Consider the following 24824-nt stretch of genomic DNA (forward strand, 5'->3'; position numbering starts at 1 on the left):
CATGCTAGGGACGAGGAGGCGGTTGCTCGTCGCGCTCTTCGCGTTTGTGCACTAGGCCGATTTCGGGTAGCCTGCATCTGTGACAGACTACCAACGTGTGCCTCACTTTCTGACCTCCGACTCCGCCCTTCCCCATCCAATCTCCCAGCAACTTTGATGTGATCGTCGAGTAACCGTCTCCCGTCACTGTTATAGCCCGCCTTCGACTCGTTGTCACCGTATGGATATTCAGATGGACAATATTCCGCAGCCCAAAGAGCCTGAGCCCTTCGAGCGGCACGAGAGGATCTCTCTCAACACATCGACCACCAGATGCTCAAACTCTCGGTCTTCTACTACTTTCTTCCTACTGAAATTTGCATCTCGTACTCTCTTCAATCAAAGGCCCAGCGCGGCATTAAAGAGCAAGCATTACGCGCCCTCCACCTTCTCTACCGACTGTTGAACCACAGTCTTGCTGTCCTTCCTTGTCCCTTCAATTTCATCGACAAACCTCGTCTCGGGAACAAATCCAGGACTCTTCCAGGCTCGGTCGATCTTCTCGTACAGTTCGTCCACCTGCTCCAAACTCAACCCCTTGGTCTCGTAGATGAAGGCCCACACGAAGATGATGCAGATGAAGCAACAGGTCCTGTCCCGCGTGAGCACCTCCTCAAGCATTGGTTTTGCTTCACTTACCCCCATACGAAGAACACCTTCGCCCCCATGTTTGCGTTTCCTGGCCCGTCGTCGACCATATAGGGGGTCGAGTACGCAATGGCCCAGTTGAGCAGCCAGTTGGATGCTGTCGTCATACTCAGCGACTTCGCGCGAACCTTCAAAGGAAAGATCTCTCCGGTCACGACCCAAGCGGCTGGGCCCCAACTGCACGCAAAAAAGAAGATGTAGAAGCAGACGAAAGAAATCATGGCCCTCTGCGCCGGCCTATCCGTCGTCTCAGCCACCGTTCCTGTTATGGCCACGACGAACTGGCAGAACGCCATGCCTATGGCGCCCATGAGGAGCAGGGGGCGCCGGCCCCACGACTCGATCATCCAAAGACCAGGCAAAGTCGTGGCCACGTTGATGCACGACGTGATCATGGTGATGGTGAAAGGGTTGTCGAAGCCCGCGTTTTTGAAGAACGAAGTGCCGTAGTAGAAGATGAAATTGACACCTTGCTGGCTGTCAGTGTTTATCACATGCTGCTGCGAATCTCATACCTGTCAACTGCTGCAACGCCTGCAGCGCGCATCCTGTCGCGAGACGGACGCCGAGATTTCCACGGCAGCAGTCGATGTAAGTGGCCCGGCCAAGAGACATTTCGTACATGTGGTTTGCATGAATTTCGGCAAGCTCGTCATTGACTGCTGGATGGCTAACAGGAAGACGGCGCAAGCGTGCCAGGGACTTCGAGGCTGCCGCGTAGTCGTCTCTTTTGATCAAATATCTTGGAGTCTCAGGAAGGAAAATCAAGCCGCCAACCAGTATTATGGCCCAAGCGAATCTGGCCATGATTAGTCTCTGCGTCTTTGCAATTTAAGCACGCAAGCCATACTGTACAGCGATAGGAATCCGATAGGATCCCGAATCGTTCCTGTTCTTGGTGGAATTGTCCACAATGGCAGCAAGGAGGAGACCAATTGTGATGGCGAGTTGGTAGCATCCTGGAATTTTCAGACACATAATCAAGGGAAAAGATACAAATACGATTTGCTTACCGACAATCGATCCACGAATCCATTTGGGAGAAGTCTCGGACTGATACAAAGGGACTATAAAGGTTAACTGCACTCTTTGCGCTCGCCGATCTCACTTACTCAGGGCACTGATCAAACCGACACCATATCCAGCAAAGAATCGGCCAGCAACAAAAAGCGGGATAGCTGTGGCAGCAGTCTACTCCAATGAGCCAGCTTCTAGCATTTTCTCGTCATGACTCACCTGGAACGCAACTCCTAGACAGAAGATGCCGGTAGACACCATCAGCCCCATTTTCCTCCCAAGATGATCACCCATGGGAGCTGCCGTCAGTGCGCCGAAGAAGGTTCCAGCCGACAGAATCGACACGATTTCCGAATGCTGGCTCGAGCTCACGTCCGGCTCTCCCTTCTCATTGATGTGTCCGGTCGAAAATTCGTTCTTCCAGTAATCCATCGCCAAGATTCCGCCTATCGTCCCAGTGTCGTAACCAAACAAAATACCACCGAAGGCAACGAATGCGCCAATGACAATGGCAGGCAAGGCAGAGCCCTCCGAGTCTGTGGGCCTTTGGAAGAGTGGCATGTTCGCGAAAGGGGTTGTTGATCCCTTTGTGTTGTGATCTTGTAGTACCGCGTCGACGCCGATTAATCAACAATCCACAGTGTTGTTCCCGCCGGCTCAGAAATCAGCCAAGGAGATCAGAAATGCTCACTTCCAAAACACCCACGGCAGGAACAGCTTATTATAGCGGCGCGGAAACAGACACGTAGTGTTGATTGGACACGCCAGCCACTAGCGATTATCACCACGCCCGCTATTCAAACTTCTTCCACAATCCATTCTAGCCATCGCCAACCCAGGGGACAGGGTATCAGGTGTCACAAAAATTACGAATCTGGCATAGCTGCGGGGAACCCGCAAACTGACCAAAACTCTGCTTGCTCTCTTGTGAGGCTCTTCAGCTGATGGCACGCCACAGCAGTCCAGAACTTCGCGGCGGGAAAATGGTGTCCGTCAAGATTTTTGCTTTTGCGGGGATGCACAGGTGTTTTCGGACAAGGTTTGGAGCGTTGCTGTCCAAGGTGGTATTTTTGCTTCAGCGGCGCTGGAAAGCTGACATCTGATCGAAGTCTATTGCAGCCATTGCATTTGTTGGGAGCAACGAGACGAGTTTGGAAACAGCATGGCAATCTCAGCATGTCCGTCACAGCTGACGAGCGTATAGGAATACATCCAACAAAACTTGCAAAACTAAAACAGGAGGCTGTTCGACGGCACCCACTTGCCAAACTCGAAGCGGGTTGAAGTCATCATCAAGCGCATCCCGGCAAAAGCTCGACCGGACCGAGCATGGATCATCCCTTCAATTTACAGACCACCCAGCACAAAGCGGAAGACCGAATTCTCTTGGAGCATTGACAAGGCCATGAGAACGAGAGGAAAAGACCTCACAAGCACCTGCTCATCCCCTTTACACGAAAATCTCCATTCCACTCTGATCATCTGCTTCCCTACACGCAGACGCGGCCGGAAGAATCCATTCGCGATTCAAACAAGCTCTTTCCAGAAGGCATCCAGGACCAGGGGCCCGGCTCTCTCCACACTCACGGTTTCGACCTCGCTCTCGACCGTCTCGCAGCTCGCTTTGTGACTGTTCCCTACTGTCTGAATTCACAACGCGAGCCCACCACGTCACCGCATCAACCAAGATCTCCACGCGTCCAATCCATGAGGCCGGAAGCTGGACCGCCAAACCTTGAAATATTCCCTGGACACGATGCAGATCCATGCATTCCGACCCCGCGGGGCCCCGCGACAGCAAAAGACAACGGGAGCGATGCGCACAGGGATTGAACCACCCGCCTTTCGTTGACGGCAGCTCCATACCATACCCTCCATCGCCAACATGGCTTGCTATCAGCAACGCCGCCGCCCTATGAGACCGTGAGTCTCCTGCCATCTGTCTCAAACACACCCGCGCAGATTCGTTTCGGCTGGCCCACGCGGTTGCGGGAATTCGCAGCCAACCGCGGCCGTCACCCGCAAAGTTTGCGAATCGCAAGGCGTTTAGCCATACTTTGGTGCTACTGTGCCTTTTGCGCGGTTGTGAGTGCACTGTGGCCGATGTCGGCGGAAATGTGCGAGATGGCGTGGGCTGATTTCAAGTCACTGCCTGAAGTTGGGGCGGAGAATTTTCCGATGATGCGAATGGTGCGTGTGATTATTTCTTGTAAGAGCTAATATTGCCATTTTAGTGGGGATACTCCTTTATTTGTAATGCCCTGGATCATTTGTTGATCAAATGTTTTGTCCTTCTTTAAAATGCTCCTCTCTCTTGCCTTCTCATTGAGTGGTCCATTTTTCATCAAGACCGCGATGTCACGGGCAGCTCCACGCAATTTTAAAATTTCACGAAATGCCGATTATCGAAAAGCAATTGTTTTACTAACCAGTAGTATTTCTAGACTTACCTATCGTCCTACCGTTGGCATTCACAAGTCCCGGCCACGCGCAGCGCGAACCGGAGGCTGTGGCACATCCTGGAGGCGGAACTCCTCAAACAGTGCCGACCGGATCAAGACAACATCACCGTTTCGGTTGCGGGCATAGTTGCTGCCGCGGCCCTCGTACCAGCGATGGGCCTCGTCTTCACCAAATTCTTGTGCGATAAAGAGTAGTTGCTCCGTTGACAGCGGTTGCTCTCGCGTGGGCATCTCGATCAGATGCTGCATCACCTCGAGCTCTACGGGCGAGGCCGACTGTCTCTGCTGGATCAGCTGTTGATAGTGCTGCAGGTAGTCCTGGTACTTTTGCTCTACAGCAGTTTGCGCCTCGGTAAGCGTACCTTCAAGGTTTTCGCTGCGGAGACGGCGCGCCGCGTTGAGGCGCCTCTGTTGTTGTTGCTGCGGGTTCTGCTCGGCCAGCCGTTGATAATGCTGCAGGTGTTCCTGGTACTCATGTTCAACGGCAATTTGCGCCTCGGTGAGCTTACCTTTAGTGTTCATGCTTCGGACGCGGCGCGCCGCGTCAAGGCGTTCGACATCGACCTGAGCGTACAGGGCAACCGAAGCCTCGTCGATATCGTCGATGTTGAATTTGTTGTTGTGGTCGTCTGAAGACACGCTGCAGTCGGAACCGCTGTCGTCTGAGCCACCACTCTCCGAGGAACTATCCTCATTGCTCTCGACGTCGGCGTCGTAGCCGTTGCTGCGCCGCTGCTGTCGAGACGTTCTTCGTGTAAGACGCTGTTGCTGTTGCTGTTGCCTCCTCATCTCATCAAACATTCTGCTACGCACGTGTTGCATCTCACCTTCGCTGTCGCGGACAAACGTGTGACCGCGGCCCTCGCTCCAGAGCTGGGCTTCGTGCTCACCGAAGAGGCGGCGGATCGTGGCGAGTTCTTGTTGGTTCACCATGTTTTCGTCTGTGGAAAAGGGATGTTTGGAGTGTTCTGAGGAATAGAGGGATGAGCTACTGAAGGACTGATTTTATGTGGGATAGAGCAGACATTGTTCAAGCGCCCTCAGTGTGGAACATTGGGGTGTGGTGGTAGGTTGACAATGCGCATTGTTCGAATCTCTTTGATGTCCAATCGAGAATGGATTGACCAATTACCGCATATACCTTGATAGTAAGAATTTTCTTCGCACCTCTTTCATGTCTACAAAGACTTGGAGCGGAAACCGATCAACCTTCGCTTCTTTTACTTTGGGCTGCACAAAATTAGATTCCGCAACAGATCTAATTCCAGCTGCCAACGAAGAGAAGCTTTGGTCGAGATTGATTGATTCCATTGTTTGTTCATTGCGCTACGCTCCTCGGCCCCTCTATTTCTAGCATCATAGTCTTTTTTTCGCAAGTCTTTTGCCAATAACTCTATTCGTCCTAGTTGGATCTTGGCGCAATAGCAAACATTGTGGCATCGCTGCCGGGGGAAAGCAAACTCATCGTGTCATCATCGTTATTGTTATTTTCGTCATGCATTTCCTCCCTGCGACCGCGAGATCTTCCGGTGTTACCAGCCGCAATGTTTTCGAATTTTCCTTTCTGTTTCTTACCGCGACAGGGGCACGTGTTGAAGCACTCCTTCAGGATCCCAATCGCTTGCCAACAACAACAGTGCCCCGCGTGGGCCGAGCTCAGTAGGTCTCCTGAAAAGTAACGTCCCCTGACACTGCGGCTGCATCCGGGGAGTATTAATTCAGCACTGCAAACGGAGCTGGGGAGATGTCATGGGCTGCAAAAATTGCGCCTAGAAAGCAGTCGAGCGTCATCAAATGAACTCTTTTGACACGCACTGGACAGGAAAAAGCAATGTTCTCTGCATCTCCTGACGATGGCATTTTCCAAGAAACTAGAAGCCAGAGGCATCCCACAAGCCCGAAAGCGTTGTCTTGAAGACAAAGGACAATGAAGTCAAGATTTCCACCACCGAAAAAAGCCCCAAAAATAGCCTTTTCAGAGCCCTGCTGATGGCACTCGTCATCTGCATAGAACCCTTACTCCTTTTCCTTCGCTGTGTAATTCCATGCACAATTGACACCTGTCTCTGACCGCCAAACGCAACACGTGAATAATATACAACACTCACTGGACAACCCAAACTCAAAGAAATGACACTTGACAAGGCAGCGAATCAACTCCAAGATGCCTCCTCGCAAGCCCAAAACATACCTGCAAGCACGTACAGCCATCGCTAAGGAGCAAATGGCAAAGATGACAAACGTAGTAAGTACCACTTCTGCAAGGAACTTTGAAGCACTCAAGTCTCCTCTCGGCTGCTGGATTTGAGAGTAAACTGACATCTCACACCAGAATATTTCTAGCGCCATGATTGCAAACAAACGGGAATTCCACCGCCGCAAGCTCGAAAAGCTAAAAAAGAAGCAAAAACAACGACAAGAGCGCGAGAAGGCAGAGACACCTGCCGCCGTCAGTGACAACACTGCCGCTCCAAAGCCGCCTTCGCCAGTGGACAATCTGGACGACCCTTTCCCCCAGGCGCCCAACGCAGAGCCAAAGGCCAAGAAGCGCCGCGGTTCTGGCAGTCCCGAGGAGAAGGCGAGGACAGCGGTGGTCGAGGAGGACAAGACCACGGAAACTGAACGACGTTTTCTGTTCTGACAACGCAGCAGGACAAAACGTCGCTCCCAACGCCGGCGCAGCTGCGACTCCGCAGTCCCTCCAGCCCAGGAATATCAGCGCCCTCATGCCCTCGCTCTCGCGCCGCAAGCGACCAGCGACCAGCCCCGTTGCGCCTGACCGCGCGCCGCCGCCGGCGCCGCCACAAACGTTCGTCAAGACGCGCGTGGGCGAAATGATTGAGCTGGATCTGGCGAAATCTACCGCCTCGAGTCTCAGGGGGCGGGGTCCAGCAAGGGGAAGTGAGAGCGAGGGACCGAGGCGGTTGGCGTACGTGCCGAGTCAGGCGGAGAGTAGTGTGCAGCGGATGAATAGGTTGATTGCGGAGTCGAGAGGGGCGTATGGTGGTAAGGAATTTGGCTGGGACCAGGGAGGGACGAGGGCTGGGTAGGTTTGTTGGTGATTTTGAATGGCAAGATGGCAAGTTTGGAGACTTTGTGTGGACTTGATGGTCACGTAACTTGTCGATGACAGTTGAACTTGGATGGATGTAGTGGCGTTCTGAAAGACTTCCTGCTTCAGCAGGAATTTTTGAAATCTCTTCTTGGTCCCTATGTTTACCGTGACGCCTTGCAAATGGCCCACACACATGACCATAAATCTTTATTCAACCTCTAATAGACTCCAGACCAACCAGCTTTCTCTCAACCATCCAAAATGCCACTCTCCTTTAAGCTCCTAAACAGTTCAGGCTCTAGGAACTTGCCCACGGCCACATCTTCAGCCAGGCCCTTGCGCCGGCGCGTCTTGAGGACAAAGTCGCGTGCAGTCGCTTGAGCGGCGGCCGGTTCGAGCGGGCGCAGACGCACGTCGCGGTCGAGAGGGTCGCCGGGGACGACGGACCAGCGGTCGAAGACGAGGGAGACGGTTGCCTGGCCTTGTGTGTGTATCTGTCGAAACGTCAGTTCTGTCCAAACAGAAGCCGGGGAGAGAACATACTCTCAAGTCCGTCTCAAAGCCAAACGAGTCAATGACCGGCAACAATCCCTTGACCTTGTACAGAGGCGTTCCAGCAATGGGTCCGTCTTGCAATACGTGTCCGCGTCGGCGAGCCAGCACCGTATACAGACTGCTCACCGCGTCCGCTGGGCCGATCATGTTGCATGCATAAACAGGCTCCATTAGACGCGGACTTGCCATCAAGAATGCGCTGTAGCAGGCCCGTCGTGCTGTTGGAATAACTTGACCACCACCGCGGAAAATGGGCTCAGGCGCCAGACTGACATCTGTAAGGCGGAACTTGGCATTGCGGATGGGCTCTTCGCAGAGAGGGCCCTCGCGCGTTGCCCAGCTGAAGCCCTGGCGGATCGTGTCTCTTACTGAGCGGAGGAGCTTTTGGTCCACATCCGAGGGCAGGGTATCGTTTTGGAGAATGTTGGGGCCTTGGTCGTCGGGTCCAAAGGCCCAAATGTTGCGTGACGCGAGGAGGTCGTAGCCATAGTTTTCCTCGAAAAACTTGCCTACGACGCGAACCGGGTCCTTGATGTTGACGCGGCCCGATTCAATGTCTTCAGCGATGCCTTGGTCAAGTGGCTCCGCGACCATAGTGAGCTTGTTCTTTTTATTCGGCGTCAGTGCATAGCATTTTATCGCTGATGTCTCGACAACGGTCTCGCAGAATCGCGTCACTGGGTCCGACACCTTGATTTCCATGTCTGCGTAGAGTCGTCGCAAGTCATGCAGCACACAATCCATGTACAGCTCGCCAGTACCAAGCATTATGTGCTCTCCAGACTCTTCTACTTTGGTGGTGATTAGAGGGTATGACTTGTTGATTTTGCGAAGACCCTCGAGCATTTTGGGGAGCTCCGAGGGGTTGACAGGCTCGACGGCGACCTTGAAGACGGATTCGAAAAAGTGCTTGACAGGGCGGAAAATGTAGGCGTCGTCAGCTGAGGGCAGTTTTGGCGGAACAATCGTCGCAGACTTGACAATGCTATTGTCAACTCCACCCAGGAGAGCCCAACTTCCTGCTGGGATGCCGCTCACGGGGACGTTGTACCGAGATTCGGCAATCCAGACGTCGCTGATGGTGGCAGTTACCATGTCTTCCTCATCTTCAATCGTGTAGCCTTCGCCCAGGACTCTCACTTGGTCGCCAGGCTTTGCAATTCCGCTGAGGACGCGACCAAAGGAATGGAACGTCTTGGCGTCGGTTGTGTTAAAAAGCTTTGTGACGTGAACGACCAGAGGACCATCCTGGTCACACTTCTTGAGAGATTCAGCCGTCTCGGTGTCCAGAGGACCAGTGTAGTACCTTTCCAGATATCTCTGTGATCCTTCGGTCGGCGAGGGTACGTGCCGAACGACCATGTCCACAAAACCGCCCGAGGTTCCAAAGAATTGCTCGCATGCTAGCTTGAGCAGTTCTCTAGCGTCGGTCTTGAGCTGCGAGGGCTTGAGTTGTATTCCTAAACTACCCAGCGTCTCCTTCAGATCTTCAGGACTTTCACTAATGGTGTGCGAGAAGAGCTTGTAAATGGGCTCGAGAACCCAGTGCACGAACGACCGTTTTGCTCCTTCCTGCAGGGGCTTCCTGGAAAACTTGCGGCTTCTTGGATTGAAGTAAATGTCTCCCCACAATCTCTTGCTAAAGTCGTCCGAGTTGATGCCAGAGCCGGGGTAGCTGTCGGAGTACATTTTTGCGAATGACGGGAGCGTAAAGGACCAGCCAAGCGTGCTACACGAAAAAGCGACGTTGCCCTTTTCGGGGCTGAGACGGTATTTTTCGCCTTGGCCGGGAAGGGTGCTCTCGATGACGGTGTTGACCTCCTCAATCACATGTTTCAGCTTGAAGTAGGCGTCGGCCGGAGGAAGCTTAAGTTCCAAAATCAAACGATCCATCTTGCTGATGACCAGAGTCAAGGCCAAGCCCTCCAAGACTGCGTGCTTGATAATATGCTCCGTGTTGACCTGAACACCCTCTACGACGTCGACGACCAAGACAACGCCATCTGCCAAGCGCAAAGAGGCCGCGACTTCGTCGACAAAGTTGACGTGGCCAGGGGTATCCATAATGTTGAAAAGATGCGACTTGCCCTTGGTGCTCTGCAAAACCAAGCTCATAGGGGCCGCCTTTATCGAAACGCCGCGTTGCCGCTCCAGAATGTGCGTGTCAGTGTATCTCAATTGCTCATCCCGGCTCCTGCCCGCCCTCTTGTCCAGCCTGTCTTGAATCTCGTGCGTCTCCATGACCAACATGTCCATGAATGCGGTCTTTCCGTGGTGTAAATGTCCAGCCAGAACGACATTTCGCACTTGGTCCGGGTAGTTCATAAGGTCCGTTTGAAAGTCGCGCGCAAATCGCACTGGCGGCAGGTCTGCCTCCTCGACCGTAAACTTTTTTTGCACCACCGGCTCCACAATGGGCTGCGTCAACGGCTGCGCATCCTCCTCTTGCACCAAAGTCTCGACATCTGCACCGTAGACTTGTTGCGCCGACGGATAGTATTGCTTGTCTTCGTGTAGAACTACGGCGTTCGATGGCCCCTCGTCGTCAACTTCCATCAGCTGCTGGTCATTGACGGGCTCGTCATCCTCGGGCTCCTCATCGTAAACATAGGCGTCGGCGGCGGGCGCGCCATTGTCGGATTCTTCTTCGGACTCGGCCTCGCCGATGAAGTTGCCAAACCTGAAAAATCAGCATTTATCCAGGTACCTAAAAAGACAAAACATACTCGTCGTAGAGGTCATCCATGGCGATGATGGCGCAAAGTTGGAGATGTTGGTTGACGTAAAAGAGACGGGAGCTTCATTGAGAGCGCGACATGTTGCTTGGCGCGCAGAGCCGTGGCGCAAGTGGCCGTGCGTTGGCGGTGAGAGTGTTGCCCTGCCGCAGTGAGTGGCTCGTGCGGTGGAGACCTATCGGGCTTCGAAGCTGACCCCTCCTCGATCACCCTATTGTTTTTCCTCCGCGCCCCCCAGCTAACTTTCTTTCATTCCTCTTCTCTCCTCACTCTTCCGCTTCAGACCATTTTCCTGTACCTCGAATCGCCATCATGTCTTCTCTCCCTCCCGTCTACATTGTTTCTGCTGCTCGCACGCCAGTTGGCATGTTCCAAGGGTAAAAACGCGTCCACCGACTTTGAACACTCAACCTTTGCTAATTGTTGAATAGCTCGGTCTCGAGCTTGAGCGCTGTCCAGCTCGGTTCTCACGCCATCAAGGGTAATTGGCGAGACCTGTCGCACACCAATGGCCTCAATTGCTGACTGAACTAGCCGCTGTCGAGCGTGCCGCCATCAAGCCCGAGAACGTCGAGGAGGTGTACTTTGGCAACGTCCTCTCCGCCAAGTAAGGACAAATATTGGAACAATATCGCGGAGGATGTGTCAGCTGATTGCCAACAGCCTCGGCCAGAACCCGGCCCGCCAATGCGCCATTGGTGCTGGTCTCCCAGAGGCCACTGTTGCGACAACCGTCAACAAGGTGTGCGCTTCGAGTTTGAAGGCCATCATCCTCGGTGCTCAGACTATACTCACCGGCAACGCTGAGATTGTTGTTGCTGGCGGTACCGAGTCCATGTCCAACGTTCCCCACTACCTTCCCAACCTCCGCACCGGCGCAAAGTTTGGCGACCAAAAGCTGGTTGACGGTGTCCTGAAGGACGGTCTTACCGACGTTTACAAGACGGAGCACATGGGCATTCAGGCCGAAGAGTGCGCTCAGGACTATTCGTTCAACCGCGAGGAGCAGGACGACTACTGCATCCGCTCATACAAGAAGGCCAACGCTGCTCAAGAGGCTGGCCTCTTCAGTACTGAAATTGCTCCTATCGAGGTCAGCGGTGGCCGTGGCAAGCCCAACGTCGTTGTCGACAAGGACGACGAGCCCAAGAACTTCAACGAGTCCAAGACCAAGTCCCTGAAGCCTGTCTTCATTCCCGGCACGGGAACCGTCACGGCCGCCAACGCCTCGCCTCTCTCTGACGGTGCCGCCGCCGTCGTTCTGGCCTCCGAGGCTGCTGTCAAGGCTCACGGCCTCAAGCCCATCGCAAAGATTCGTGGCTGGGGTGACGCCGCTCAAAACCCGTCCAAGTTCACGACCGCTCCCGCGCTCGCCATTCCCAAGGCTCTCAAGCACGCTGGCGTTGAGCAGAGCGCTGTCGACTTTTTCGAGATCAACGAAGCCTTTTCCGTTGTCGCTCTCGCCAACATGAAGCTCCTCGGCATTACTGAAGACAAGGTCAACGTCCACGGCGGTGCCGTCGCCCTCGGTCACCCTCTCGGTGGATCTGGTGCCCGGATCGTGACGACCCTTTTGGGCGTGCTCCGCGAGAAGAAGGGCAAGATTGGCGCTGCAGGCATCTGCAACGGTGGCGGCGGTGCCTCTGCTCTTGTGGTTGAGTCCCTGCAGTAGAAGGAGACGACAGGCTGAAGAATCACGAATTTGCGGTGGAACTTTATTTTCTTGTTTCAATATGCATAAGAAACTGGGCGGCACGAATGTAGCCAGCCGGCCTTTTCGATTTACGTTGTGGATGAGTTATGCCGCACAGAAAGCATTGACCTTGTAAAAGAGGAAGCATTGCAAAAAATTTTATCAGTAGACTTGTATTGATGAATCCAATGGCATGCATGGTGCGTACTGCACATCAATGTACAGCACATCAGCATAGCAAGGCATCGATTTACCATTTGGGAAAATTGACGAGAGACCCAACGCCTCAGCTGTCCGACCAGTCAAGTGCATTTACAAAGCCGCCGATCCGCGGATACTCTGGTGCGGCATCTCGTCATCGGCGACCGCAAGCAGCTCATCCGCCACGCGACGGAGAAGACGCCGACGACACCTGGCAGAACGGAACATGATGGGACGATGTGGGCGCCTTCGTTGTCGCGCCGGCGGCTTGTCGAGGTGTCGTAACGGAACAGAGTGCGCGAGAAAGTGGACAGACAGCGAGGTGTCGATGTGTAGCATGGTACATACGGGGATGGGCACGTGAAGAGCATTCGGACTTGGCGGAGGTGAGGTGAGTGAAAGGTGAGGATAACGTTATTATTGGCTTGGTCAGCGACCATTTCAACCCCACAGCACATTCGGAAGCGGTGTGGGTTCAAGGTTGTCGATTGGGTTTGAGTTTGTTTTTACTTTTGGAAAAACAGGGTGTTTACAGGGTAGAGCACTGTGTACAGGAGGAGGAGAGATGGGAAGGTAGGTAAGAGATGTGGATCGCTTAGCACTTGTATAAAGAAACCATATGGAAGATGTGAGGAGAGGAGATGTGGTCGTTTCGCTGAGGTGTGGTGTAGAGTCGCCGGATGGTAGTGCAGAGATGAAATTGTTGCGAAGTGGACAACGACGTCGAGCTGGTCGAGAAGCATGTGTCAATTAGAGGGTCGGAATGGCTATTTTGAAGCAATGAAGGAGGGCGTGAATGGTTGGCCAAAGACGTTGTGGGGCTTTTCTAATTGGAGACACGGTGGCTGCTGTGGGGAGTGCAGCGGAAGGGCGGAGACCAATGCAGGGGGCGGTGGATAGCGCGCGGAGCGGCGCGATGGAAGCAGTTGTCTTGGCTGCCGGAGAAATAAAAAGCGACGAATTCCAGGAGACGGATGATGAGAGAGAGTGACGTTTGGGAAAAGACACTTGGAGGGCCGACGTGGATGACCCATGCGCGGACGGACTATTGCGGCTGCCAATGCTTTCGGTTGCTTCGAGCATTGCATCAATAATCAATCAATGCAGGCAACATGGAAACAGAATAGAAGACACCTTGCCTTTCTCTTCAACACGCGCCTCGCAACATCATCGCCTGTTTCGCCCCGCCCCAACCATCGCAGTCAGCCGCTTGGCAGCACTCCACAGTGGTATGACCGCTGCTGTACCGTATCAACTCTAGCTGCTACGAGTCTGCGGCTCTTGCGCTGCACGCCACGGCGCCATCCGCTCGCTCGAATAAAAACCACCCTGTCCTCTTTGTTTGCAGACCCTTAAGAATCTACGTGCCCACGCCCCCCGGCTAACTCTCTCTCCACTCTGCCCACCTCGCCCATCTTGCGGGCGCTGCCTCTGACACGTCCACTGCACTACCGTCTTTCTAATGCGCCGGAGCGCACACGTCTTTTACCTGGCAGTCTTTGCGCTGCTGGGTGCTTCACACGCCAACCACGCGAAGAGTATATCGTCAGAGCGCGCAGCCCAGTGTGCTGTAAGGAAGCCCCCGGCTCGCCCCTTGCGTGCATCTTCAGCTAACTTTTTCCCCAGATCGACCCACGATCGACAGTGTCCGACGCTTGCGCATCCTTTTCCGACCTCGAACGCATAAACGACGCCGTCAAGCCGCTGCTCGACAAGATTACCAAGCAAACTGACTTCTTCTCCTACTACCGCCTGAACCTCTACAACAAGAAATGTCCCTTTTGGTCCGACGAGAATGGCATGTGCGGCAACATTGCCTGCGCCGTCAACACGCTGGAGAATGAGGAAGACATTCCGATTGTTTGGCGCGCCGAGGAGCTGGGAAAGCTGGAGGGCCCAAAGGCCGAACATCCGAGTCCTAGAGACCGCGAAGAGAGGAATGGGAAGCCGCTGGCTGGCGGCTTAGGCGAGGACACCGCCGAGACTTGTGTAGTCGAATATGACGACGAATGCGACGAACGCGACTACTGTGTATTGGATGATGAAGGAGCGGCGGCCAAGGGTGACTATGTCAGCTTGGTGGACAATCCTGAGCGCTTCACTGGGTACGCCGGTGCCGGAGCGCAACAGGTCTGGGAGGCCATCTACCGCGAAAACTGCTTTTCCAAGCCCAAGAAAAATGGCTTCTCCAGCTCGCCCATGGGTCTCGATGCCGGAAACCAGGCCGCCTTGGATCTACGCAATGTTATGCGCAAGCAGCCGTTGCGCCAAAGCATCCAGTCGGCCATTGCCCACAACGACAGCCCGGCCGGCCGCGTTGACCAGCTCGAGTTTGACGATGAATGCGTGGAGAAGCGTGTTTTCCACCGTGTCGTTTCCGGTATGCACGCGTCCATTTCCACCCATCTTTGCTGGGACTTTTTGAACCAGACCACGGGTCAATGGGGCCCCAACCTGGCCTGCTACGAGGAGCGTCTCCACCACTACCCAGACCGCATCTCGAACCTCTACTTCAATTACGCCCTTGTGCTGCGCGCAGTTGGCAAGCTGCGAAACCACTTGCAGAGCTACCAGTTCTGCAGCGCTGATCCGCTCGAGGATAAATTCACCAAGCAACTCGTCACCCGCTTGACAAACGCAATCCCGTCCAACCAGCGAGAAACCATTTTCGACGAGTCCGTCATGTTTGCCGACTCAGCAGGCATGCAGCTCAAGGAGGACTTCAAGCAGCGCTTCCGCAACGTCTCGCGCATCATGGATTGCGTAGGCTGCGACAAGTGCCGACTCTGGGGCAAACTTCAAACTAACGGCTACGGCACGGCGCTCAAGGTGCTGTTTGAATACGACGAGCAGGACGTCGCCAACGCGCCGCCCCTGCGCCAGACTGAGCTCGTCGCCCTCGTCAACACCCTCGGCCGCATCTCGCACAGCTTGGCGTCCATCAAAAACTTCCGCCGTATGGTCGCTGAGCGCGACGACTCGACAGCGTCGCCACCGCCTTCGTCCTCGCCCTCCGCGTCCGCCGTAGGCTCCTCCACAGCCGCCAGCAGCAGCAGGGCCTCTGGTTCCGCCCCCTCATCCAATGTCGTGGACAACATGTCCGCAGAGCCGTACATGCCGACGCCGCTGGCCGACGCCTACGCCGCGCGGCAATCTCTCGAGGCGGCCAAGGCGGCCGAGCAGCCCGTCGAAGACGACGATGACGGATATCCCGAGTTCCTGCTGCGGCCGCGCAAGGCCAATCCGACCATCGCCGAGGCGATTGCCGAGGAGGCCGAGCTCATTTGGAAGACGTCGTGGTGGATCTTGGGGCAGTGGGCGGCGCTGCCGGGGAAGCTGTGAGTCTCTTCTTCCTTTTCTTCCTCTTCCTCTTCGTCCTGTTTCCATCCGTTTTGAGAGAATGAAGCAACAGCTAACAAATACGCCAAACAAATAGTATCCGCATCTTCATCGTCGAGCTCTCCCGCCTGTGGGACTTTTGGCTCGGCCTCCCCGTCAAGCCGCGCAGCTGGGAGCTCCGCGTGCCGCGCCGCGAAGACGTCTACGGCGCCGGCGTCGTGCGGCCCGGTGGCGGCGGGCGCGCGAGGCAGCAGAAGCCGCCGAGGGGGAAGACCGAGTTGTGATGGAGGGAGGAGACCTTCTTGTGTTTGCATTTGCCGCCCGCCCGCTCTTTATCTTTCGTTATTGAGGGACGGATGTATGGATGGAAGCAAGGCGTTTTGGTTTGCGGGACTGGGGAGGGCTTCCGACGTCAGAAGTTTGTCAGTCATGTCGTCGTCGTTCCTGGCATCATCACATCACCATAGCGTGCGGCGTTGGCGTTTGTTGGGCTTGTGGTTGCGCGTGGGATTGGGGAAAGACGTCGTCTCCTTCTTTTTAGTGGTATGACCGTCATCATCAGATCAGATTGGGAAGAAGGAAGGAAATTCATCATCATCCTCACGTATCACTGCCATCACACTTGATTGCAGCAGATCAATCCATCAATTGCCATCTAACCATCTAACCAACCAACCACCCATCTCAGCCTCAAGCATCAGGGACAACCCTCACCTCGCCCGCAACGGCGTTGGCCAGCTCGACGCGCACGCCCGCGCCCGTCAGCACGTGGATCCACAGGCGCTGCGCGTCGCTGAGGCGGTCGTTTGCGCTCTTGACTTCAACGAAGAGGACGCCGCCACTGCTATTGCCGTTGTTGGTGCGACTGCCATTGCCAGTGCTGTTTTTGTTTTTGTTGCTGCTGTTGTTACTGTTGGTGCTGTTGGTGCCAGCTGCGCATTCTGGTGCTCCAGTACCGGTAATCCTTCTTTTGGGTTCGTTTTGTTGTTGGCCTTCTGTCTGTTCCTCGCTCTGCTTGACATCAGGCTCGGCGTCGGCGTCGGCGTCGGCCTTGCCACCAATGGCAGAAGGAGCAGCGTCATCATCAACCCTCCACAAAAACAAATCCGGGACACCCGCCCTCCTGGCGCCATATTCCTGACACAGCACCCTACACACGGCACTGAGTCCCTCCCCGCCAAAAGCCCGCAGCACCTCCCTCACATCCCCCCACGTCCACCTCGCCCAATCGAGCCCGACAACCGCGGTCCGGCGCTCGCTCTCGCTGTTCCAAACGCCCCTGGCAATATCTTCAGCGCCGCCGTTTTCGATCTCGGCGAGCCGGTGCCGGACGAGGCTGGAGCGCGCGGCGAAGAAGGCGTCGCTGGAAAGATCGAGCGGCGCCGATTGGTACGGCGTTTGGAAGACGTGCGGCACGTACGCGAAGAGGACGTCGTGGAAGAGGAGCGCGAAGAGCGTTGTTAGGATCGAGCCTTCGGTGTGTGCGCCGCGCCACCCCTGGCGCTGGTAGTGTGCGAGGCACATTTGCTCGACTGAGCACGTGGGCAGCGGGTTGGATGGCGAGGGTGCGGTTGTGGTATCGAGCCATATGGTCTTGGAGCCGATGGACGACGCAATGCGGGGTGTTGCTGTTGTTGCTGCTGTTGCTGTGCTTGTGCCAGATGAAGCCGCGAATGGGTCTGCTGGCCGCTCGATGCGCGTGCCTTCAATATACACTTCGACTGGCGCGGCCAGACGGACATGTGTGAACGAGTGCTGCAGGCGCTTTGCAACCTTTAGGCGCTTCTCGAGCTTCATGACCCGCTTCTGCAGGTCATAGTGGTAGACGAGGTGAGTAAGGTGGTCTTGGAGTCCCTCTTCACACGTCGCCAGAGCCACTTCTCGCCAGTGCTGCTTCTGCGCTTCGGGACTGCGGCCCTGCGTCGGTGTCAGGGCGGCCATGTAGTGTTCCTCTAGCAGCGCTTTGCGCTGATACCAAGGCCCGCGGCGCGCAATGTGGAAAAGGCGTTGCGCGAGGAGTTCTGACAGCAGCTCATGCTCGCGTTTGTGGTTCTTGAACCGCCCAAACACGGCTGCAGCCTTGTGTGCGATGCGCGTATACACCCATGCCGGCGACAAACGCCGCAGATATGCACCTTCGCCACTCAGGTAGATACTATCTTCTTTTCGCTGTTCGTCGTTGAGCAGCGCAAGCCATCGTGGATAGACTTCCTCAAACACTTCAAGGACAACTTCGAGATCCTTGCGCTTGGGCGTGCCGTTGAACTCGAGGATGTTGTCGATGCGGAACTGGGTCCGCAGCGCAGCTTCGAACTCGAGCAGCATGGCGCGTGAAGGAAAAATGTTGGAAGACCGCGATACAATGTACTGCGGAAAGTTGCGCCGTGCAATGCGTGCTAGGATGATGATCTTGAGCGACTTTTCGGTCCATTCAGTCGAGCGGTAAAAGACCAAATGCACGCGCTCAAACAACTTCAGAGCAGGCAGCGATAAACGCACGCAAGGGCCCGTCTCGTCTATAATCTTCTTCAGCCAGTGCGCATCGCGGTTGGAGTTTTCGTCCAGCGGCGTGCTCTCGCGCGTTGTGGTCTCGCCATCGACCTCGGACGCTTCCGTCTCGGTTCGTTTCATACGGCCCCAGGCGAGTCCAGTTTGCTTGCCGCTGGTCCGTCGGAACGACTTTAGCAGCTCGGTCTTGTTCTTGCCTTGAACTTTGGCGTCTTTGGCCAGTGCCTTGAGCTCGTCCAGCTTGAGCAAAGACGACGCCTCTTCCAGCGTCGTAATGTGCTCTTCTGACCGATCTGCAAAGGTAAAGGCGTTGCCGAGTGTTGTCCCTTCTGGTGGCTCTAATTCGCCCGGATGACTTGTCTCCGCGGTCGCAGTCGTAGGCAGCGGCCTCTCTTGCTGCAGAGTTTTGATGGCGCTTTCCATGTCAGAGATGTCTCGTTGGTATCCCAGCTTGTTGATACGAAACCAGGCCGATGTCTTTCTCAAGAACAATCGTACATATCTGTTCCCATCAGCTCAGACCTAAGTTCTCTGTTCTGCCAAACCCACAAGTACTTGGTCTCGTAATCCAGCCCTCTCCAGACGCGGAACACTTCATTCTCCTTGTCGTCAAAGAGGTGGCTCTCCTCTTCGAGCACTGTGTCCAGCGCCAAATCGAACGCGTCCACGTAAATGGAACTCCGAGTATATTGACCCCTACCTTCCAGGCTCAGCCGCAGCTCTTCCTCTCCCGCCGCCGCCGCCGCCTCTGCATGTTTGGCCCTTTCGTATTCCTCGAGAGCTTCCTCATCGGTGGTGATGCCGGAGAGCGCGGTTTCGAGGTCGGTCTGGCGGGGCGCAGTGTCTTCTTCAAACGCGTCGCTGTCAGGTTCATCGTCCGAGTCGGGGATCACGCGAGCTGACGGCGGGCGCCGAGCAGGCAGCTGAGGGTGTGACTCTGGATTTACAGGGTCCGGTGCGCTGACAGGAGACTTGGTTGGAGAATCGTCGCTTTTCTCATCGGATACTTTGACCCTCTTGACCGGTCGCCTCTCCCCATCGTCACTGCTGTTCTTTGGCCGCTGCCTCACGAGCAGGCCCGTCAGCTTCGTCTGTGTCTCCTTTGACGCCTGCTTCGGCATAGCATTGTGCTTTGATGGATTTTGAGGCCTGAGGACCATGACTGCCGCACGGCTTTCACATTTCCATGTATGCAATCAGGCCATGGCAAACCAGATCGCGACCGGCGAGCGACGGAGCAGAGGTCGCAGAGGACGAGCGATTGATTATGTGTAGAAGTGGTAGGTGTCGCTGCCAAAGCCAAGGTGGGCCACGGGTATTCGAAGATCGACAGACGGGAGCGACACGAACAAGTCGTCAATGAACCGTTGGTTGCGTCGAGGTGACGCGCTGACGTTGTCGATCGCCACTCCGCGCAGTCAGGTGATGATGACTCATCCCTCTGGAACTCCAGCCTCTTGTCGAGTTGAAAGGGAAGATCCCAGCAGCAAAGTCGGCCATCACAAAAGTTTGGGATGCTCCATGTAGGCACCAAAACGCGTCTTTTCTTTGTCGAAAGAAATGACGAATCTCCCAGCCCTCGAATACATCAACAGCTGGGCGCGCAGCTATCGTGTCCAGATACAGACATGATCAGCAGCGACGATAAGACCTGGGCAGAATCGTGAGGCGGGTAAGTGGGATGGCTTTTTTGTTTTGCTACCTTGATCCGTTGACCCGTACCTGTCCAGTTCGATTCGTTTCCCTCTGCGATGATTTCTTTTCGAAGCTGTCAAACGTGCGGTATGCCATCGCCAAGTCACAGAAACTGAAGAAAGCGCGTGGCGGACATATCCAATAGATTGACATTCCAGGCTCGTCCAAATCGTGAGTGGCACCATCATGACTAGCGAGATCCAGCCCTACCATGCATCGCTACCGAAAACCCGAGCCATGCCAGTTGCCCACCAAACCTAAGATACCGTTGCATGTCCATGCAAAATTCCCAACCCAGCCATCCAGCCACAAGGCCAGCCGATGCAAAAAAAGACGCCGTGCAAATGCCGCCTCGAAGTGTCGTCCCGTCGCGAGGAAGACTGTGGAATCTAGCACTCATGAAGTCGTCAAAAGAGTGGAAAGAAGGTGAGAAGATGATGCACAAGAAGAAAGAACAGGTTAAAACGGGTGCAGCGCAAAAGAAGCGAAGGTCATTGGCTGCGGCGCACCGAAAAACGAGGGGACGAAGTGAAGTTGTCGGTCCTGGTCCAAGGAGACGAGGCCAACCTGCAGATAAGCTTACTTTGGTCAGGCTGCCACAGCAAAGCTTGTTTCATCTGCCATCATGTCGATTGCGTAGTTGGCCAACGTTGCTGATGCGGAATGAACTAAGCGCGATGCCGGTTGGCGCTACCACGACGAGCGCATATGCTTACGCGGAAAGACGCACGGGACGCGCGTTGCGTGCATATGGCGAGGTGCTCCTCGCCGTGTAGTTGCCTGTCGAGTTGGTTGCGTTGGGCGCGGCGGGCACGATGGCGTTGTCGGCATGCTGATACACCTTGAGCGAGTTGATGAGCCAATAAGCATCCTTGAAGGCACTCGGGTTGTTGGCCACATAGTCGTCACAGGAGTCGGCCTGTGAGGCACAGGTCGAGTCGGAGCTCCAGCTGTTGCCGGCCCAGTCGCCGCAAAAGGTGTTGTCAAACACAATGGTCAGGTCGGAAAAGTGAGTCTCGACGTCGCAGCCGCCAAAGTGGGCCCTCGGCATACCCCAGGACTCCACGGTGGGCGTGCCGGCTTTGATGTCGGCGGGGATGTTGGAGCGGTTGAAGAACCAAATCTGAATGACTTGGTTGACAGGGTCAATCTGGGTGGCAAAGACTCCGCCCTTGTTGGCGTTGAAGCCCGAGTACGTCGAAGTCGAGTCGTCGTGGACGGCGCAGCCCGTGTTGCCGTCGGCATAGGCGTAGCAGTCGGTTGAGCTCACAGTGCCAGCCATGGCGCCGTGGGTCGAGCTGATTTGGCATCCATTGGCCGTGTGGAGCGTCATTTGGTTGGCAGACTGGGTGTTGACGCCCTCGAAAACGTCGATTTCTCCATGCTGCGGCCAGTCGGGTCCAAACATCCAAAAGGCGGGCCAGGTACCGCAGATACCGCCGGGGAAATGCTCGAGATCCAGGATGACCAGGCCAGAGTTGTAAGAGGCGGTGCTGTTGAGGCGCACGCTGGGACGGCCAGTGGAGGTGATGGTGCTGGTGTGGTCGACACCAATGTAGATTTGGTTTTGGGGAGTGATTTCGGTCAAGGCAGAGCTGTTGGCCGTCGCCGAGTCGACATATTGTACGAAGCCTTTTGGAAAATCAGCAACAAGTTGGGGATATTCCGAGTCAAGGTGAATCACCATTTGTCGGATCGGCCCCATCATAAAAGTCAAACATGTCGAAAAAGTTGTGATGGGCGTAGTCGTGCTGGATGACCCAGCTACCAGCAGAGGCTCCTGCGACCAGCGCAGAAGCGACAAAGAGGGTGATGGAGTGCATGTTGTAAGGAGTGAAGTAGCGTGCTCGCACGCAAAAAAGGAGTGGAAATGGAGAAGGAAAGATTGCTGGCAGCCTGGGGGCAGACTATCAATCACTAGCACGGTCAACGGCTGGCGAAGAGCAGTCAGATTCTGGGGTGCAGAAGGAGCATGCTAAATAGTGACGGTCTGGCAGCAGTAGATGCAGCGGACTGCAGCTGAGGCTGCGAGACAAGGAGAGCACAGTCGTCATGATTGGGCATATGTACATGCAGGGCAGCAAGGACGTGGAGCAGACTTGGAGGCGCGGATGTATTATCGATATGCGAGCAGACGACTGGCTGGGCTGGGCCCAGTGGTTGGTAGGTATGTTGTTTGCTGCGCTGCCGCTGACTTGAGCCGTTTCAGCGCCAATGCACGGTGGCCGTCACAAACCAGGGCAGGGCGGTTAAGGGAAAAGGAAAAGGGAAAAGGAAAAGGAAAAGGAAAAGAAAAAGAAAAAGAAAAAGAAAAAGAAAAACATAAAGAAAAGGTTGGTCCCTTGACGGCCCGAGAGCTTGACCTTCTCTGGCATCATGCTGGCACCCTCATCTCTATATCCACCTGCGTCCTCGCCTTCAGCTTTCCAGCCATGTTGAGAAAATTCGCCGCTGTGGATGGCGTGTATCACCTCAATCTGTCAAATACCTACCAGTTGGCTTTCTCTCCACGCTGCCGCAGTCCCACCGCAGCGAACATCACTGGCCCCTGCACCGAACCCTTAACTCGTCGACCCTGCGGGAATAAAGACATCAAATCAAGACCATCCACTGTCCTCCCAGCCTCACCATCTCAGTCTGTCCATCATCATCATCATCATCATCATCATCATCATCATCATCATCATCATCATCATCATCACCATCATCATCTCCAACCGCTGGCCGTGTTCGAGACCGATCGACCCGCTCTCAAACGCCGCTCATCTGCATCACCGCCCCACGTCCCTTGCAGACTTCCTGGACATGCGCATCCGTCACTCCGACGCACAAACAATCCCTTTCCCACGCCACCGTCGCTGACGTGTCCCATGTCGCCCTCGCAATAGCGGCCCGAATCCGAATCCTTTGACCACGGCATCTAGCACTCTGCATCGAAGTTTGCCACGCACTCGTATGAGCTAGTCTTCCGCACCGGCAATCCAAACCATTTCCGCAGCACCAAGATACAGTTGTATTCTGGCGAATGGCTGCTCCAACGACCGCCGGCATTGCAGTGTCAGGTGAATGACGAATTTTCGATCGGTTCGTGTGAAGAGAGAGTCCTGGCCCGTTTGTAGTACGTTTGTGACCACGTGGAGCGACCGGGGCCTATGCCTCTTTTGCTTTGGCAACGGGCCAGGCGGCGGCAAGCCGACTGGCCGCGACACATGCACGACCTACAGCGCCCACGTCGTGTTAGCTTCAGCACGACCGACCAAGACGACTCGCGGCTTCTCGGGATGCATGGCACGATTTGCTCAAATCTCATGAATGAAGAATAGGAACAATTTGCATTGATTGAAAGAGGAAAGCGACCAATTCAACGACGACTTGGATTAGAAGCAGCTTGCAAGGACTGAGAAAGAGAAAAAATAAAGAAGAGGAAAGAGACACCATTGGCGAAGGTGGACTTTGACGACAACTTCAGCATCTGGCTTGATCAAGCGCCCAAGACAGGCCGGATCGTGCTCTAGCTCTCGACGCCTCATGACCCGCTTCAAGCAAGCAGCTCTTTCATCTACCTCGGAGCTCCTGACCCAGCCTTGATGTCATTCAGGATGCTCTCAATGTTTTTGAGATCTTTCGAGCCCTTTTTCTTACGCCTCTTCGGTATAATTTCATTCAATTTCGAAGCAGCACTGTTCCGAGTCAGTTTACATACATCGGCCAAACAAGTTTGGTCCACTGGGGGACTTGGGAGTTTTCGTGCCTTTTAACTGAGCCCGGGCCATCGCCCTTTACTTGGGGAGAATTGGAGCCCTTTCCCTGACCAGCCCCTGCTTTCGCTTCTCCCTGCCCTGCGTCTTCTTTCGCTTTCGGGGAGACAGAACCACTATCTGGACCAACCCCTGGTTTCGATTTCGGGGACACAGAACCACTGTCCGGACCAACTCCTGGTTTCGATTGCGGGGGCACAGAACCACTGTCCGGACCAACTCTTGGTTTCGATTTCGGGGACACAGAACCACTGTCCGGACCAACTCCTGGTTTCGATTTCGGGGACACAGAACCACTATCTAGACTAACTCCTGGTTTCGATTTCGGGGACACAGAACCACTGTCCGGACCAACTCCTGGTTTCGATTTCGGGGGCACAGAACCACTGTCCGGACCAACTCTTGGTTTCGATTTCGGGGACACAGAACCACTGTCCGGACCAACTCCTGGTTTCGATTTCGGGGACACAGAACCACTATCTAGACTAACTCCTGGTTTCGATTTCGGGGGCACAGAACCACTGTCCGGACCAACTCTTGGTTTCGACTTCGGGGAGACAGAACCACTATCTTGACCAACCCCTGGTTTCGATTTCGGGGACACAGAACCACTGTCCGGACCAACTCCTGGTTTCGATTTCGGGGGCACAGAACCACTGTCCGGACCAACTCCTGGTTTCGATTTCGGGGAGACAGAACCACTGTCCGGACCAACCCCTGGTTTCGATTTCGGGGAGACAGAACCACTGTCCGGACCAACCCCTGGTTTTGATTTTGGGGAGTTGGAACCACCTCCCCGACCCGGTGATCCTGGGCGAGAATTCGAACCACCTCCTTGACCCGGAGATCCTCGACGAGAATCAGGACCGCTTCGCTGACCTGCATTGGTTGGCCGAGAACTACCAGTTTTCTTTTTGCCCGCCCCGCCCTTTTTCTTTCCTCCCATTGACGTAGGTCGTCTCTTAGGATTTATCGCGTTCAATGGCTTGTTCTTTCCCTTTCTGAAAAGATTTTTTAAAAATCGATTGACAGTCTGGACAAACTTTCTCGTGCTCTTCCCGCTAAGTCTCCTCTTCGCCAACCGGTTGCTAGCGTTGCCGCTCCCCGAGTCTGGGGTAC

General features: G+C 55.0%; 8 protein-coding genes across 8 annotated transcripts; 3 read left to right on the plus strand and 5 right to left on the minus strand.

Moving 5' to 3' along the window:
* Positions 1–134: 134 nt before the first annotated feature.
* Positions 135–2265, minus strand: IWZ02DRAFT_475197 (general substrate transporter; the record flags this gene model as incomplete). Its single annotated transcript, XM_066769009.1, has 7 exons — positions 135–631; positions 679–1156; positions 1203–1486; positions 1538–1646; positions 1701–1754; positions 1800–1878; positions 1924–2265. 7 exons carry the CDS (start codon positions 2263–2265, stop codon positions 412–414), a joined length of 1566 nt encoding a protein of 521 aa, XP_066623209.1. The 3' UTR covers positions 135–411.
* A 1910-nt stretch (positions 2266–4175) lies between these two features.
* IWZ02DRAFT_432972 (uncharacterized protein) lies at positions 4176–5099 on the minus strand (the record flags this gene model as incomplete). Its single annotated transcript, XM_066766255.1, has 1 exon — positions 4176–5099. The coding sequence occupies one exon, from the start codon at positions 5097–5099 to the stop codon at positions 4176–4178; it is 924 nt and encodes a 307-aa protein (XP_066623210.1).
* Positions 5100–7278: 2179 nt separating this feature from the next.
* On the minus strand, positions 7279–10563 carry IWZ02DRAFT_499215 (elongation factor 2). The gene is made up of 3 exons (XM_066770229.1): positions 10503–10563; positions 7765–10456; positions 7279–7715 (listed from the first exon to the last, which is right to left on the minus strand). Exons 1-3 carry the CDS (start codon positions 10520–10522, stop codon positions 7470–7472), a joined length of 2958 nt encoding a protein of 985 aa, XP_066623211.1. The 5' UTR covers positions 10523–10563; the 3' UTR covers positions 7279–7469.
* Positions 10564–10707: 144 nt separating this feature from the next.
* IWZ02DRAFT_260307 (acetyl-CoA C-acetyltransferase-like protein) lies at positions 10708–12345 on the plus strand. Its single transcript, XM_066763330.1, has 2 exons — positions 10708–10888; positions 10943–12345. Exon 2 carries the CDS (start codon positions 11152–11154, stop codon positions 12181–12183), a length of 1032 nt encoding a protein of 343 aa, XP_066623212.1. The 5' UTR covers positions 10708–10888; positions 10943–11151; the 3' UTR covers positions 12184–12345.
* Positions 12346–13546: 1201 nt separating this feature from the next.
* IWZ02DRAFT_499217 (endoplasmic reticulum Oxidoreductin 1-domain-containing protein) lies at positions 13547–16364 on the plus strand. The gene is made up of 3 exons (XM_066770230.1): positions 13547–13975; positions 14032–15743; positions 15842–16364. Exons 1-3 carry the CDS (start codon positions 13868–13870, stop codon positions 16026–16028), a joined length of 2007 nt encoding a protein of 668 aa, XP_066623213.1. The 5' UTR covers positions 13547–13867; the 3' UTR covers positions 16029–16364.
* IWZ02DRAFT_260477 (uncharacterized protein) lies at positions 16091–19620 on the minus strand. Its single transcript, XM_066763332.1, has 2 exons — positions 18802–19620; positions 16091–18754 (listed from the first exon to the last, which is right to left on the minus strand). The coding sequence occupies exons 1-2, from the start codon at positions 19410–19412 to the stop codon at positions 16435–16437; spliced, it is 2931 nt and encodes a 976-aa protein (XP_066623214.1). The 5' UTR covers positions 19413–19620; the 3' UTR covers positions 16091–16434.
* A 777-nt stretch (positions 19621–20397) lies between these two features.
* IWZ02DRAFT_260475 (putative endo-1,3(4)-beta-glucanase) lies at positions 20398–21860 on the minus strand. The gene is made up of 2 exons (XM_066763331.1): positions 21632–21860; positions 20398–21579 (listed from the first exon to the last, which is right to left on the minus strand). Exons 1-2 carry the CDS (start codon positions 21768–21770, stop codon positions 20660–20662), a joined length of 1059 nt encoding a protein of 352 aa, XP_066623215.1. The 5' UTR covers positions 21771–21860; the 3' UTR covers positions 20398–20659.
* Positions 21861–23292, plus strand: IWZ02DRAFT_260499 (uncharacterized protein). The gene has a single exon (XM_066763333.1). The coding sequence runs from the start codon at positions 21951–21953 to the stop codon at positions 22833–22835; it is 885 nt and encodes a 294-aa protein (XP_066623216.1). The 5' UTR covers positions 21861–21950; the 3' UTR covers positions 22836–23292.
* The last annotated feature ends 1532 nt before the right edge of the window (positions 23293–24824 follow it).

This window comes from Phyllosticta citriasiana (genome assembly GCF_038021145.1).
Source record: "Phyllosticta citriasiana strain CBS 120426 chromosome Unknown IWZ02scaffold_6, whole genome shotgun sequence".
In the NCBI taxonomy this organism is placed as follows: Eukaryota; Fungi; Ascomycota; class Dothideomycetes; order Botryosphaeriales; family Phyllostictaceae; genus Phyllosticta; species Phyllosticta citriasiana.

Coding starts and splice junctions, on each gene's coding strand:
- IWZ02DRAFT_499215 (XM_066770229.1), bottom strand. CDS start 10,522: ATGGATGACCTCTACGACGA. Junction 10,457..10,502: donor ATGGATGACCTCTACGACGA/GTATGTTTTGTC, acceptor CTGATTTTTCAG/GTTTGGCAACTTCATCGGCG. Junction 7,716..7,764: donor GCTTTGAGACGGACTTGAGA/GTATGTTCTCTC, acceptor ACGTTTCGACAG/ATACACACACAAGGCCAGGC.
- IWZ02DRAFT_260307 (XM_066763330.1), top strand. CDS start 11,152: ATGTGTCAGCTGATTGCCAACAGCCTCGGCCAGAACCCGGCCCGCCAA.
- IWZ02DRAFT_499217 (XM_066770230.1), top strand. CDS start 13,868: ATGCGCCGGAGCGCACACGTCTTTTACCTGGCAGTCTTTGCGCTGCTG. Junction 13,976..14,031: donor AGCGCGCAGCCCAGTGTGCT/GTAAGGAAGCCC, acceptor CTTTTTCCCCAG/ATCGACCCACGATCGACAGT. Junction 15,744..15,841: donor GCGGCGCTGCCGGGGAAGCT/GTGAGTCTCTTC, acceptor CCAAACAAATAG/TATCCGCATCTTCATCGTCG.
- IWZ02DRAFT_260477 (XM_066763332.1), bottom strand. CDS start 19,412: ATGGTCCTCAGGCCTCAAAATCCATCAAAGCACAATGCTATGCCGAAG. Junction 18,755..18,801: donor GATTACGAGACCAAGTACTT/GTGGGTTTGGCA, acceptor TGATGGGAACAG/ATATGTACGATTGTTCTTGA.
- IWZ02DRAFT_260475 (XM_066763331.1), bottom strand. CDS start 21,770: ATGCACTCCATCACCCTCTTTGTCGCTTCTGCGCTGGTCGCAGGAGCC. Junction 21,580..21,631: donor TGGGGCCGATCCGACAAATG/GTGATTCACCTT, acceptor ATTTTCCAAAAG/GCTTCGTACAATATGTCGAC.
- IWZ02DRAFT_260499 (XM_066763333.1), top strand. CDS start 21,951: ATGCAGCGGACTGCAGCTGAGGCTGCGAGACAAGGAGAGCACAGTCGT.